This window comes from Esox lucius, chromosome 17 (genome assembly GCF_011004845.1).
Source record: "Esox lucius isolate fEsoLuc1 chromosome 17, fEsoLuc1.pri, whole genome shotgun sequence".
Classification (NCBI taxonomy): domain Eukaryota; kingdom Metazoa; phylum Chordata; class Actinopteri; order Esociformes; family Esocidae; genus Esox; species Esox lucius.
In genome coordinates this window covers 15,359,315-15,372,725 of record NC_047585.1, presented here as the reverse complement: position 1 = coordinate 15,372,725, position 13,411 = coordinate 15,359,315, and the positions used below count along the sequence as shown (strand labels likewise).

The window sequence follows — 13,411 nt, the reverse complement described above, 5'->3', positions numbered from 1 at the left end:
TACGTGTGTACGTGTGTACGTGTGTACGTGTGCGACCGTGTGTACGTGTGCGACCGCGTGTCCTTCCCGAGTGATTAGTCCCCCCCACCTGTAGTGTTCCCATTAGGAACCTAGAGGAGTCTCGTGCTACCCGCTCCATTCTAAGCCATGTGGGCTGTTTTGTCTTGGGCCAGTTCCTGAAGTGGTGGGGGGCCGCCGTCTGACAGCTACAGTAATAGACCTGAGCCCCTGGGTGGAGTACGAGTTCAGAGTCCTGGCAAGCAACGCCGTCGGGACCGGGGAGCCCAGCAGGCCGTCCAAACAAGCAAGGACGAAGGAGACATGTACGTGCCCGCGCCTCCTATTTCCAATCTGCATGTTTTCCCATTGACTCGCGCATTTGCCTGCCATTATTGGGAGTGGGAGGTGAAAAGCTATTCCAGCGTGGCATTATCTCTGATGGCTGGGGTCCACTGAGTTGAGCAGGATTAACATTACCTCTGCTCCCACAGCTCCGAAAGTCACACCGGCTAATGTGAGCGGAGGTGGAGGCAGTCGCTCAGAATTAGTCATCACTTGGGAGGTAAGCAAGCCACCCGCTCCAGTACTCCTTCACCCGTGGAGGGGAAGCCAGACGTCATTATTCTCTAAGGAGCTGGGCCGCCGTTTCATTAATAACAGCAGCCAGCCTTATTGTATGGCATTTCATTTTTAAGAACAGAGAGGCAATAACTGCTGCTGTCACCCGGGGGGGAGACAAATGCCTTTGAGGTTTTAATAAGATAATTAAACAGAATGGTTCTTCACAAAGTCACAAGCAACTTTTAAGAGATTGTGTTTTCCTATCTATTTTTATGACGCTTCCTTCTTAATCAGTCCCGCTCTGAAAACTCATATTTATTCCTGCTGCTTGAAAATTCTTTACTGCTGTGAATGTTTTCCTGAATGAGTATTGAATGTTGGATGTTTCAATATGAACATTTAATTAGACTCCAACTTCGCCTTGACTGAAGTTACTTCGGCCTGGAACTACAATGGATAACAAAATTGCAATGTGTCGTTGCACAATGAAGTGAAAATGTAAGGTGTCTGTCTACACACTCTACAATTGCTATCACTCAGTCTTTCTTCTCTGTTATAAAATAGAATTCCCTTTAAATAACCGTGCATCTTTGGGGAGTGTGGACTTGAACAATAAACGGCAGTTACCATAAATATATGAAATATGATTGGCTTTCAGTCTTAACAATAGCTAGGTGGAGGTATCATGCTGAGGGCACTTCGTTATTGATGTTTGTGGGTATCCCTGTGCCAGTTCCAGTGTGTTTGTGTGAACTGGTTTTATTATCCCGACGGGGACCAAAAAGTACACACCCTCAAGGATAGTAAAACAAGGAAAATCTGACACGAATTTTCGCCATTTCCCATGAGTGAAAAATGCTATATTCAGCTCCGCTCAGATTTAGGGTGAAATGTTTTGGTTTTTGGTTATGTTTTTTTGGAGGAACTGTTAAGGTTTAGTGACAGACATCGTCTTTAACGGGAGTAGCGTGCCGGTTAACGGAAAGCGGTCGTTGTTTTCCCACAGCCGGTTCCGGAGGAGCTGCAGAACGGACCTGGGTTCGGCTACGTGGTGGCCTTCAGACCATACGGCGCCACTGGCTGGATGCAGGCCGCCGTGCCGTTACCGGAAGCCTCCCGTTACGTTTTCAAGAATGAGAGCATCCAGCCCTTCTCCCAGTTCCAGGCCAAGGTCGGGGTGTACAACAACGAAGGCGAGGGCCCCTTCGGGGAAGTCGTCACGGTCTATTCCGCTGAGGAAGGTTGGTGCGGAATTATGTGGCGTGGGGTGGGGGCGGGGGGGTGGGGCTGGGGGCGGGGGGGTGGGGGGTTGCCTCACAGGCCCTTGGTTCACGCGTGGCGTTTTTAAAGCCAACATCTATGGATGGTTACGGCGACTGAGCCGCCCCGTGCTCTCCTATCTAAACCCGTAGATGGTCGGTATTAACTACCTGTTCTGGTTCTCTCTGTGTATCTGATCAAAGAGAAGGATTTAAGGGTCATCAAAGCATATAATTACTTTTAAAGTCATTAAAAGTGTTTTTACACGAATCCAGAGCCTGGCAGAGCGCCCACCAGGACCCGAGCCAGGAGCCTGTCAGCATACGATATCGAGGTTTCGTGGAAAGCCTTGCCTTGGAACACCAGCCGGAGAAGGGTCTTAGGCTATGAGGTAAGTCGGCTTCTGTCTTCTTCCCCTTTACCTGTTTGTGTCAAAGGGTTTCCTTGCACGCGTGCGTGTGTGTTCGCGCGCTTGCATGTAGGAACTAATGCTGTACAACCATGTTCCATTGTATAACGAATGTGTCGCTAGCTTATACACATTGGGCGGCTCAGTTTTAAGAGCTTCTAATGTGTTTAAGTCCAGCCAGGTGTTGTGTCTGTCTAGTGTTGTTTCCCTCTTTAATTTGCTATATGGCTGTAACTACACTTATTAGCCTAGCATACAATGCAGTGCATCAGGGGACAGAATGTTTAGCCTTTAATCCACACACTACTCTAGTTTAAAAAGCAGTGGCTTTGAGCTTAGCTAGTTGACTCTAATTCTTAGTCAGCTCACTGTAGAAATTCAATTTGATTAACAAATGGCCTATTTCCATCCGTGGGATGCATACTGTATTGGAATTTTTGTTGACCATTTCAAGTAAACACGGTTGTGAGGCCTGAACAAACTGTTCCGGTGAGGAAAGTGTAATTATATTTGTGCTGTCAGCTGTGCCAACTATTTCAGCCCGGACACTCGGGTGACAAAGGAAATCTGTTATCAGTCAATTTGACAGCTGGGACATTTTGCGTGGTGATTTTCACACAGGCCATTGAAAAACTCCCTCCCTTGAAAAGCCCAGTGATCAGAACAAAAGCACCTCACCCATGAACCGCAGACACTCTGAGGTGACGCGATTAAAAACGCTGTTTTTAAACAAACCCCGAACTCACTGCATTTCCGCTTCGAGTCGGCGGACAGCGTCGACGAACGGGCCGCGCCGGATCAGGGTCCGCGTCCGTCAGCGTCCCTGGTTACTGTCTGTCTGTGTGTTCTCAGCTGAGGTACTGGGAGAAGACGGCGCCAGAGGAAGCAGCCAGCGTGCAGAGGACGGTGGGCAACCAGACGTCAGCCATAATCCGCGGGGTGAAAGGCAGCAGCACGTACTACGTGTCGGTGAGAGCGTACAACACGGCCGGGGTCGGGCCTCCCAGTGCCACCGTCAACGTCACCACCAAGAAACCACGTAAGCGCTCTGCTTTAGTTTCCAGACGCCGCGCTTCCGTTGGCGTGGAAATCCCGCCGTCCTCAGCCTCATGCATTTGTGTCCCTCAGCGCCCAGTCAGCCGCCGGTGAAGGTGATGTGGAACACGTCGGACTCCAAGATCATCCTGAACTGGGAGCAGGTCAAAGCCCTGGAGAACGAGTCCGAGGTCACCGGCTACAGAGTAAGGAAGACTTCGGAGGGTTTACTCGTAACTTTAGGGATAGCGGCTGTTGTCGTGGTTTCATATTTTGCCTGCGTGTTCTGTCCCCTAGGTGCTCTACAAATGTAACAGACACAGCCGCCCTACTGTCATGGAAACGAACACAACGTCGGTAGAACTGTCCCTACCCATGGATGAGGAATACTTCATCCAGATCAAACCATTTGGGGAGGGGGGAGAAGGAAGCAGCAGCAGGCAGATTACCATCCCCAGAATAGCAGGTCAGCCTCAACTTTAAACATCCTCATTGCGCTGCTGTATCTTTTGCCAATACTAGTTTATCTTCATGACCAGGGATTGGAGGGTTTTTTTCCCGGTCCAAGTCACCACTTCAAAAGGAAGAGATAAGTAAGGATGGGCAAGGATGATTTGGTACGCACGCCAAATAAAAGGTCATTTTAGATTGAGCCGACAAATCCTTCTCGACAAACGCGTCAACATTGCCATTAAAAGAATCGTAGCCAATACAGTGTGATCGGATTGAATCCTGCCCTAACGCCCCTTTTGTACCCGGTTCCAACATTTGTCCTGATCCCGACAAGATCAATGTTAAAAATACATGTAAATATGCCCAACATTCGATTACCCCATGTTGATGTACAGCAATGATTAAGGATTAATTTTCCCTAGACCTGTCTTTTTCAGTGTAGACAGAGAGACTAACAAAGCCCATTAATTTTCATATTTTTCAGGTCCCAACGCAATTGGCTCGGCAACCAAGGTCTCGACTTTATCAGCCCTCAGTACAATAGCACTTTCTTTCACAGCGCGGACATCGTTATGACAAACCGCTCCCAGCGAACATTGCATCTGATGTGGAGCCAACTAAACGACGAAACACAAACACCAACCGCCCAGTCTGGTGTAACTAGATCCATTCATTTAGATTTTAGAGGCAGGAGGACGAGCCACGTCGGAAAACAGTCACAGATGAGGAGGGAATGGGCTTCGCTCCAGCGCCCGGCCCGCCCGCCCGCCAGAACAGGAAATCGACCGATGTCTTGACTCTGTTGTTACCAAAGCAGCTTTCATAAAAAAAGAACAAATGTCTTATATGCATCTTTTGTCTAGCTTTTATAGATTTATTTTTAAACCAATGGGCTTTTCATAAAAGGCAAGGTTGAGGGGAATTCAGTGCATGGCGCAAATCTACATACAGATCTGACTGTTTTGTTTGATTTAAAACTGCTCAAGTTTGTTGGATAGGATGTTTCCGTTGTCTGAAGTTAATAGCATTTCCTGGTTAAAAATAAACCTGTAACTGTGGTCTCATGTCAAACAAATGCTGTTCAGTCATCTTATAAGCATATTCATTACTCCCACCAACTGGACTGATATGATGTGTACGTATATTTCTTCATAATTAGTTTTCTTTTAGTGCTCCGTGAAACATTGCACTGATGCCTGATCTGAAAATGAGACAGCAGAAATGTGACCAACTACATTAAAGGATGAGAGGGATTTTACTGATTTGGACTCCCATTTACCAGAGTTCCGTCTTGGACATTAAAATGGGCCGCTGAGTGGACCCTCACTTGACTGTTTTGTCTCATCCTCTCCTCCTCCTCATCCTCTTAGTTAGCCAGTGTGACGACTCTAGAGCTACTCTATTCTTTGCCTTGTGTGTGCCTCATCATATGTTCGAAATCCTCAGGTCCTTAAAGAGCCTTAACTTATCATATATACATATATATATATATATATATCAGCAACCGTTAGAAACATAGTCTGTTTATGCAGTCGCATAGCTACACTCTGCATTAATGGGCAAGTCGTAGGGGTTTCAGATATTCACATCCCGTGTAATAATCCTTCCGTCATTGTTAGGGCCAGGAGCTTTTCCCTGGTCAGTTCAAGTGGTCAAGGAAATCTCCTTGTCCCAGTCATATATCATAGTTAGGGGGCGTGACGTGACTAGGTAAAACTCCAGGTCTGTGTGGTTCTACGTGACCGACGCGAGTGTTTCAGCGCGGTTCAAGGGCATCACCGGAAGCCCGGGGGCACTTGGTACTGACTGCAACCCTACTTAAAAGATGCGTTGATTATCTATTCCTTTTCCATAGTCTTCTGATGCCATGCGATACTGGTACAGTACTTATGTAGCTTGTAATCCAGTGAGAAAGTCAGTTGTGCGGGGACTGTAGTTTGTGGTACTTTTAAGGGGACGTTTGGGCAGGCTACTGGGTCTGACTCGGAATCATGCAGCGGGAAATGTGTAATATACTTTTTTGTACACTTCAGATCATTTATATCAAAGAAAACAACTTTCTTAAGAGCTGAATAACCTGGTTTCTATGTAATAACACCAATGTTTCATACATTAGTTCATCGTTGCTCAGCATGACTGTGATAGCCCTTATTTCCTGCCCATTTGCTAATTGACTGAATGGCTTGAGACCATCTGTACTCATCCAACCATGTTTATGTCTGTGCTTGTTTCAAACAGGTGTTTTCCTGTAGGCCTAAACCCATTGGACTTTACTGGTACTACCATTCCATATACTGGTATTACCATTCAATTTCCTGGTACTACCATTCCATATACTGGTTCTACTAATCCATATACTGGTATTACCATTCCATTTACTGGTACTACCATTCCATTTACTGGTACAACCATTCTACATACTGGTACTACCACCCTGTATACCGGTACAACCATTCCATTTACTGGTACAACCATTCCATTTACTCCATGTGCAGTTCTGTTTTTTGCTGTTGTCAGTTGTTTATACTGTGTTAATGAATAAAGTTTATTGATTTATACAAGTTTTTGAAAGTCAGTTGACTTATTTCCCCATGTTTATTACATATAACCTGGATTAATTATATTGTAATTTATAGAACATCCACTAGGCGGTGCCGCACGCTCAATTACATGATCTGCGAGTGTAATTAGACAATACAAATAATATTTGTTTATTAAGGTCTGGATTTGATCTGATTGCAGTTTGTTGGATATTGTACTTTTTAAAGTAATGTCTGCAATCTGCAATTTCGTACCATCATTCTCAGAGATAACTGCAGTTTAAACCTATATTAACCATTTTCAACTTTCAGGTTGAATCCAAGCCTACATTTCTCAAAGCGCTTAAAAGAACACCCAAAAAAGCAATATAACAATGTGTAGCCTTGCTATAATTAACTAGGTCAACAAATAGATGCTTGTGGCTCTGTTGAATCCAACCCTCATTGCAGTATTTATGCAGTAGATTTTTTTTTTCCAATGGTCAAATTATCTCATGGACTGGTCTTGGATAGGCTACAGTATCAAAACCTGCAACTATCAAACCTATAAATACAGGTCCCAAATATGGGTGCATGTGTCCTCCAAAAATGGAGGGACTGTTCAAGGCTTGATCAGAGGGTGGTCGGGGATATGGTAGATGAAGACGGAGTCTGATAATGATTTTGTAGAGAGCTACTTTGGGAACCAGGCTGAATAGTGACTCCGAAAATGAGAAGCTACGACAGAAAAACTAGCATTTGGCATTAATCAATTTGAGGGTAACGATACAGACGTATTGCAGCCTACTTCTGTAATATACCCAATTGCAACGCTGTAAAGAGCCACAAGATGGCAATGCAGGACACCAAACAAAACTACAAGCAACCGCCGAAGTCTGAGGACCTCAACGGCTTTCCGACACATATCATCTTGAAGCATTCGTCTTCCTTATGAAATTGCAGAGACAACGTGAATCGCACTGAGACATTTATTCATGTATGTATGTTTTCAGTTCAGACTGAATGTAAACACAGCAAAACACACCACCAAGCACTAGGGGGATGTAGAGAGAAGGGCTGTGGTGAAATGAAGAGTGGAAGAGGAAGAGTGGAACAGCTCGTGGCTCGTGTAAACCTTTAGAATCAGCCAGTTGGTTCCGTTCCGTTTCAGCCTGTGCTACGCCATGCGCCTGATCCTCAAGGACTTTCAGGTCCCATTCTCATTAATCATTCGTTGTACTAAAAGAGCGTATCCATAAATGAGAGTTAGTATCGCCCAACCGCCAGGTCATCCGGGATCTGAACAAGGGGTCACGACCAGAACCCCACTTGGAGATTGGAAGGCTAGAAATGTCCGTAGGTCATAGGTAGGCTAAATCACGACCGCCATGGTTCCCAGTGGAAGTGACTCTGACGCTAGGGAACCGGTCATCCGTCCACCGGGCTATGCCTGTGAACGTAGCCCATAGTCTCGACACAGCAAATGTGTCGGTCCTCAGTCAGAAATCTGCACCACCCAATACCACTCTTCCAGTAAATATGTAACTACATGCACATGTGAAGGTATTTATGTTCATATACATACAGTGTGCCCCCTCCCTCCCCCACCCTTCACAACGGAACCATACAGGTCTCAACATCTTTCTCAAAGTCCTTACAGTAATAATCGTTGCAAGTAGGCCTAATCATTTCGAAAATCATTTTGTAGGTCCGTCGTAGCAAAACCGCGCTTTGCATCGCTGCCCACCACTGCAAGCAAGTGGCTCAACACCAATCCAGTGTCATTTGACCTAACCAACACCAATCCAGTGTCATTTGACCTAACCAACACCAATCCAGTGTCATTTGACCTAATGAAATATACAAAAGAACTGCTGAGGGACTGTTTCCAGCAGGCTGAACTCTACAGCAGAGAATACACAGGATGCCCTTCGTTATTTTAGGGTGAAGTGACAAAGCCACGGGGAACACTGTGGCAGGACCCAACTTGTAGATTCAATTCGACCATTTAAACATTTCGCTGACGCTTGTTATGCATGACATATCACAGTTTTCTCCTTTAAGTAGACTGATAATGGATTACAATAGTGAGGTGTCTACAGAGACAGTTATTGCGAGTCTCACAAGCAGTTAAGATTGACCACTTAACATCTTCACCATATCACGTAGGAGAGGATGAGCGCAAGGCAGCACTAGGTCTCCTCGGTTTGTATTTTCAAAGTTAGTCCACGTAGGGAACAATGCATAGTATGTATTCAACAGTTTGTTCCAGTATAATTGTTTTAATTTCTCAGACTAACTGACTGATGTATATTCAGCTGTATAACTATATCCGCAGGGTATTAGCGATCATGTCGAGGGATTTGGCCAGGCAGGGCTGAGGAGGCCGTGCTTGGTGTTCTAGAACAGACAAGGGGTTCCAATTGTTCTTGTTCACCTCTGTCCACGATGATGGAGTTTGGGCTAAAACGTGTCATACAATGAATTCACACTTTGTCTGTGAGGGTACAGAAAAAGGAATCACACAGTTGTACTTTTTTGGGAATAAAAAAAACACCAGTTTACATACACCACGACTGATAAATACAATGTAGAACTCACACATCATAACTTAAAAACAAGTAAAAAAAAAAACAAAGAAAAAACATATCCTCACATTTCACAAAATAATTAGATACTGTAAAACATTAAAACCTCTCAATTTGCTTTAACAGGTATTCCGTTACCAGAATATGGCACTGTCTGAAAAAAAAACTCTATCCCTGTAAAGTAGGCCTATACTAGTTTGGAATATATCACTACATGTTGAATGGGTTGTGATTTGACCAAGTAGAGCAAGATGAGAAGAGGTCGGGGGTGGGAGGATCTGTTCAGAGAACGCTAGTCAGAGCATTTAGTAATATGCTAGTAGTAGTAGTAGCAGTAGATGAGTACCAACGCAGTCTCTAAATATTGTAGAAGAGCCTGTCCACGTATTATTTCAGTTAACTCTCCTATCCGCACAGTCCCGTCAGCTCTGGGTAATATGCGGTGTCGACACAATGGAGAAGTACAGCATCGTCATTCAGGTGTGAATTTGTCCGAATGTCTTGCCATTTCGAGCACTTCTTCTGGACGTCTTTCTCATATCGTCTATTCTCTCGACTGTTCATAATCATGCATGTAAGTACAATAAGCTAATCGATACGTCGTTGTTATTGTTTTTTTTTTCTTCATAGACAAGCAAAACACTGGACATTAAATTTGATTCTTCTATCGTTAAAAATGTTTAAAAAGCTAGTAAGACAGCTGTCGAATATATGTCACCTTTGTGACAAGCGTTAAGGCCGCTTTCACACTTTCTGCAAACAGCCACTAAGCGTCGCCTACGGCCCAATCCGAAACGTGAACCCCCGAGAGAGCGTAGAACTACCTGTGAAAACGACCCACTGTGTAGCTGCTTTTTGCGCAAAGTGTGTGGCGGCCTTTAAAGGCTAGCCATCACCGCAGGTACCAGACCCCCGCCCCGCCCTACAACTCAACCATACCTCGTCCCTATTCATGTCAGCACCCAGCCGGCATCTCCATGGTGACCATTATGAAAGCAATTTGCGAGGCCGGCTATTGACTTCCCGAAGAATAAATTACCAGTAGTAGCAGGTGAGTCAATGCTCTCTGGGTAAAGGTCGATCCGATTTAACTCGGGGTGGATTACATCATAGTGGTTAATAATTTAATTTAACCGCTTTGATCGTGGGAGATGAGCCATGAGCGTGTCGTTATCTTTGAACACGGCACAACCGCTACACTGATCTTTCTCACATCAGTTTCTCTGCCGTATTCACTACTGAAAAGCCCTATTCACTGCAAACCAAACGGGGGTCTGCTCTACGTACAATACAGCCTATTTGTCAGACATGCGACAGCAGTCGTGTGTGTGTGTGTGTGTGTGTGTGGGGGGGGGGGGTTGTGTAGTGGTGGTGGTGGGGGGGGGTTCAGGGGCGGCATCACAGTCGGTTTTGGCTGAAAAGACAGGCGGAGGCATATTGTGTTGCAGAGGAGACAGAGATTGTTGCGTCGGTAGGTTTAATTGTCGTATACACTGTGGGTAGTTTACTGCAGTCCTTCTGCAGGGTGATGTTTGAAGGGTCAGGGAGCTGACTGTGTCCCCTGGAACCACCACAGATGATCAGGACTGGAACACAGAGACAAGAAGCATCTCTGTGAAACATGTGGACACCAATTGAACTAAATAGATTGCTTTCCACATGTTTTGGGCTACTTTCACGTCCAACTGTATGTAAGGTGTGAGCTATGACGTATATAAAGGTGCCTATGTCATCTATCATTTACATACACAAAGACATGGAATGCACACTTTTTAAATGAACTTAAACACTCAGCCACTAAGTAGGTTTTGTTTGGAATACATACTCTAACAATTGTCCAAAATATAAACAGAACATTACTGCAATAACACAACACACACACACAAACACAAACACACGCACAAAGAGAGAGAGAGAGAGAGAGAGAGACACACACACACACTGTTACTATGCTGATATGAAAAGGATGTGTAAATACCTCAGATTTCCTATGTTGCTCCTTTGTGGGAGATTCTGTTTCCCTGACAACCACTGCTTTTGTCACCAACATGTCAGGGTGTTGCTGCTTGGCTTCTTGTATTGCCATGGCAAGGGCCTATGTGACAAAGCTCACACTTTAATGGAAACTTAAAAAACATTACACTGCAATCAAGCTACAATTGTGTCTTTGTGTATTACTATGGCCTATCCTTGTCGTAACATAGTGGCATGACTAAATAACATTCAAATTCAGCATCAAACTCGGTATCAAACCACAGTATCATAGTTTCAAAATTCAATATATTTCAGTGTCATATATTAGTATTGTAACTTAATAACTAGTATCATCACTGAGTAACGTAGCATCACAACTTAATAAGTTAGTATCATCGCATACTAGTGTAATTAATAAATATGTTAGTATCATAACTTAACTTAGTATTATATATTAATAACTTAGTATCATAACATACAATAGTATCATAACTTCATTACTTTGTATTACTGTAGTATCACAACTTTATAACCAAGTAATAACAATATGGTATCATAAATTAGTAACTCAGTGTCACTAGTAACTTAGTGTCATAACATTATATTGTTTCTTTACTTGAAAACATAGTATCGTAACTTAATAACTTGGTACCATAAGGTCCTGTAGTATGATAACTTAATAACTTGGTACCATAAGGTCCTGTAGCATGGTACCATATGGTCCTGTAGCATGATAACTTAATTAACATGGTACCATAAGGTCCTGTAGCATGATAACCTAATTAACATGGTACAATATGGTCCTGTAGCATGATAAACTAATTAACATGGTACCACATGGTCCTGTAGCATGATAACCTAATTAACATGGTACCATATGGTCCTGTAGCATGATAACCTAATTAACATGGTACCATATGGTCCTGTAGCATGATAACCTAATTAACATGGTACCATATGGTCCTGTAGCATGATAACCTAATTAACATGGTACCATATGTCCCTTAGCATGATAACCTAATTAACATGGTACCATATGGTCCTGTAGCATGATAACCTAATTAACATGGTACCATATGGTCCTGTAGCATGATAACCTAATTAACATGGTACCATATGTCCCTTAGCATGATAACCTAATTAACATGGTACCATATGGTCCCTTAGCATGATAACCTAATTAACATGGTACCATATGGTCCTGTAGCATGATAACCTAATTAACATGGTACCATAAGGTCCTGTAGCACGATAACCTAATTAACATGGTACCATATGGTCCCTTAGCATGATAACCTAATTAACATGGTACCATATGGTCCTGTAGCATGATAACCTAATTAACATGGTACCATATGGTCCCTTAGCATGATAGTCATGGCTGTGACGGTTGTTCCTCACCTGATGTTGGTCTACATCATCGTCTCCTGTGATGATGATCCTTTTCTCAATCCTTGTCTCAGAGTATCCACCTTTCACTGTCTGAAACAATACACACACACACCCATGCACACACACACACACACAATATTTCAAAACAGATTACCAACAATCTACAAGTAAGAATTATTGTGACCTAGCTCTGTAAAGTACATGTTTTAGAGTTCCTGAAGTGAGAAGCAAACGACACCGCCAAACCACCAAGCAGCACCTGTTCTTAGCTCTTTTGAGATGTGAGCAATTACCTTGGTAACTTGAGTTGTGGTTGCTGAGGTGAAGTTGTCAGCGGTGACGGTCAGCGGAGACACCATAACAGCCTCTCTCCCTAGTGTGCCTGCCTTCACCTGAAGCACAGTCGTCAGGAGGAAGAGGCGTCACTTACATTAGCAATACAGTTGCTTAAAACACACAGACAGACTGACACTACTCTGATGGTCCTAGCCCAAACAACCATACATTCCCCTACCTTGCCATAACCTCTATCATTAAGGAAACAAGGGTCTGTTTCAATTCAACGAGAAGAGAGAGCTTTGTTTCTTGAGAATCATTCTCCCAGTGTCAGCTGCAATAAATCAAGAGCTAGCTGCTCTGCTCTGCCATAACTGCACTGTCAGTGGAGGACTGAATGCCTGGAGTTAGAGTGCAGCAAGATGGAGGACGGTGGGGTCAAGAATGTACTTACGGGGGAGCCATTTTCTTTGATGGGGGTTGGAGACTCCTTACTAACGACAACTCCATGGTTCTGGTTCTGGATGAGAGAAATGAGAAGAGGGAGGAAAGGAAATGTCACATGGATGAAAGAATGATGTCCTGGTGTTTACACAGTTGATCAGGTGAAAGAACAGTGTGTCCATACAGGGACAATTCAGCCCTCCCACCTGACAGATTACCATACGGCTAGAATGAACATATATATCAAGATAGAAGCCAAGGAGCAGCCAAATTGGATCTGTGAGTTGAAAAAACATACAAAAGCCAGTAATCTGAAAAGGGTTTTAAATGAACTATTAAGCTCTTTTAAGTTAAAGAGAAGCATTTCAATAATAAAAAGCTACTTTTAAAGCAAGAATCCTTAACTGAAACAATTACAAAGAAGTCGCCCTTTGACGGTTTTGCTATAAAGCGGTGTGATGGAAAATCCATAGCCTTAGCTGAACACAAGCACTGGCCAC

The 13,411-nt window shown here is 43.8% G+C and overlaps 2 protein-coding genes across 14 annotated transcripts in view; one reads left to right on the top strand and one right to left on the bottom strand.

The window, feature by feature from the left end:
- Positions 1–4,883, top strand: part of cntn4 (contactin 4) — a 176,126-nt gene extending 171,243 nt beyond the window's left edge. For all 6 annotated transcript variants that reach the window (XM_029113738.2, XM_029113735.2, XM_029113736.2 and 3 more), the window contains 8 exons: positions 174–323; positions 492–562; positions 1,568–1,802; positions 2,097–2,212; positions 3,083–3,269; positions 3,359–3,471; positions 3,563–3,731; positions 4,203–4,883. In XM_029113738.2, coding sequence (XP_028969571.2) covers positions 174–323; positions 492–562; positions 1,568–1,802; positions 2,097–2,212; positions 3,083–3,269; positions 3,359–3,471; positions 3,563–3,731; positions 4,203–4,294 — 1,133 coding nt within the window. In that variant the 3' untranslated portion in view covers positions 4,295–4,883. The remainder of the gene's footprint in view (positions 1–173; positions 324–491; positions 563–1,567; positions 1,803–2,096; positions 2,213–3,082; positions 3,270–3,358; positions 3,472–3,562; positions 3,732–4,202) is intronic.
- Positions 4,884–10,177: 5,294 nt separating this feature from the next.
- Positions 10,178–13,411, bottom strand: part of LOC105017386 (band 4.1-like protein 1) — a 71,779-nt gene continuing 68,545 nt past the window's right edge. For all 8 annotated transcript variants that reach the window (XM_010881959.5, XM_020055499.3, XM_020055498.3 and 5 more), the window contains 5 exons: positions 12,922–12,987; positions 12,485–12,583; positions 12,201–12,281; positions 10,804–10,920; positions 10,178–10,411 (listed from right to left, as the gene is read on the bottom strand). In XM_010881959.5, the coding sequence (XP_010880261.4) occupies positions 10,406–10,411; positions 10,804–10,920; positions 12,201–12,281; positions 12,485–12,583; positions 12,922–12,987 (369 nt within the window). In that variant the 3' untranslated portion in view covers positions 10,178–10,405. The remainder of the gene's footprint in view (positions 10,412–10,803; positions 10,921–12,200; positions 12,282–12,484; positions 12,584–12,921; positions 12,988–13,411) is intronic.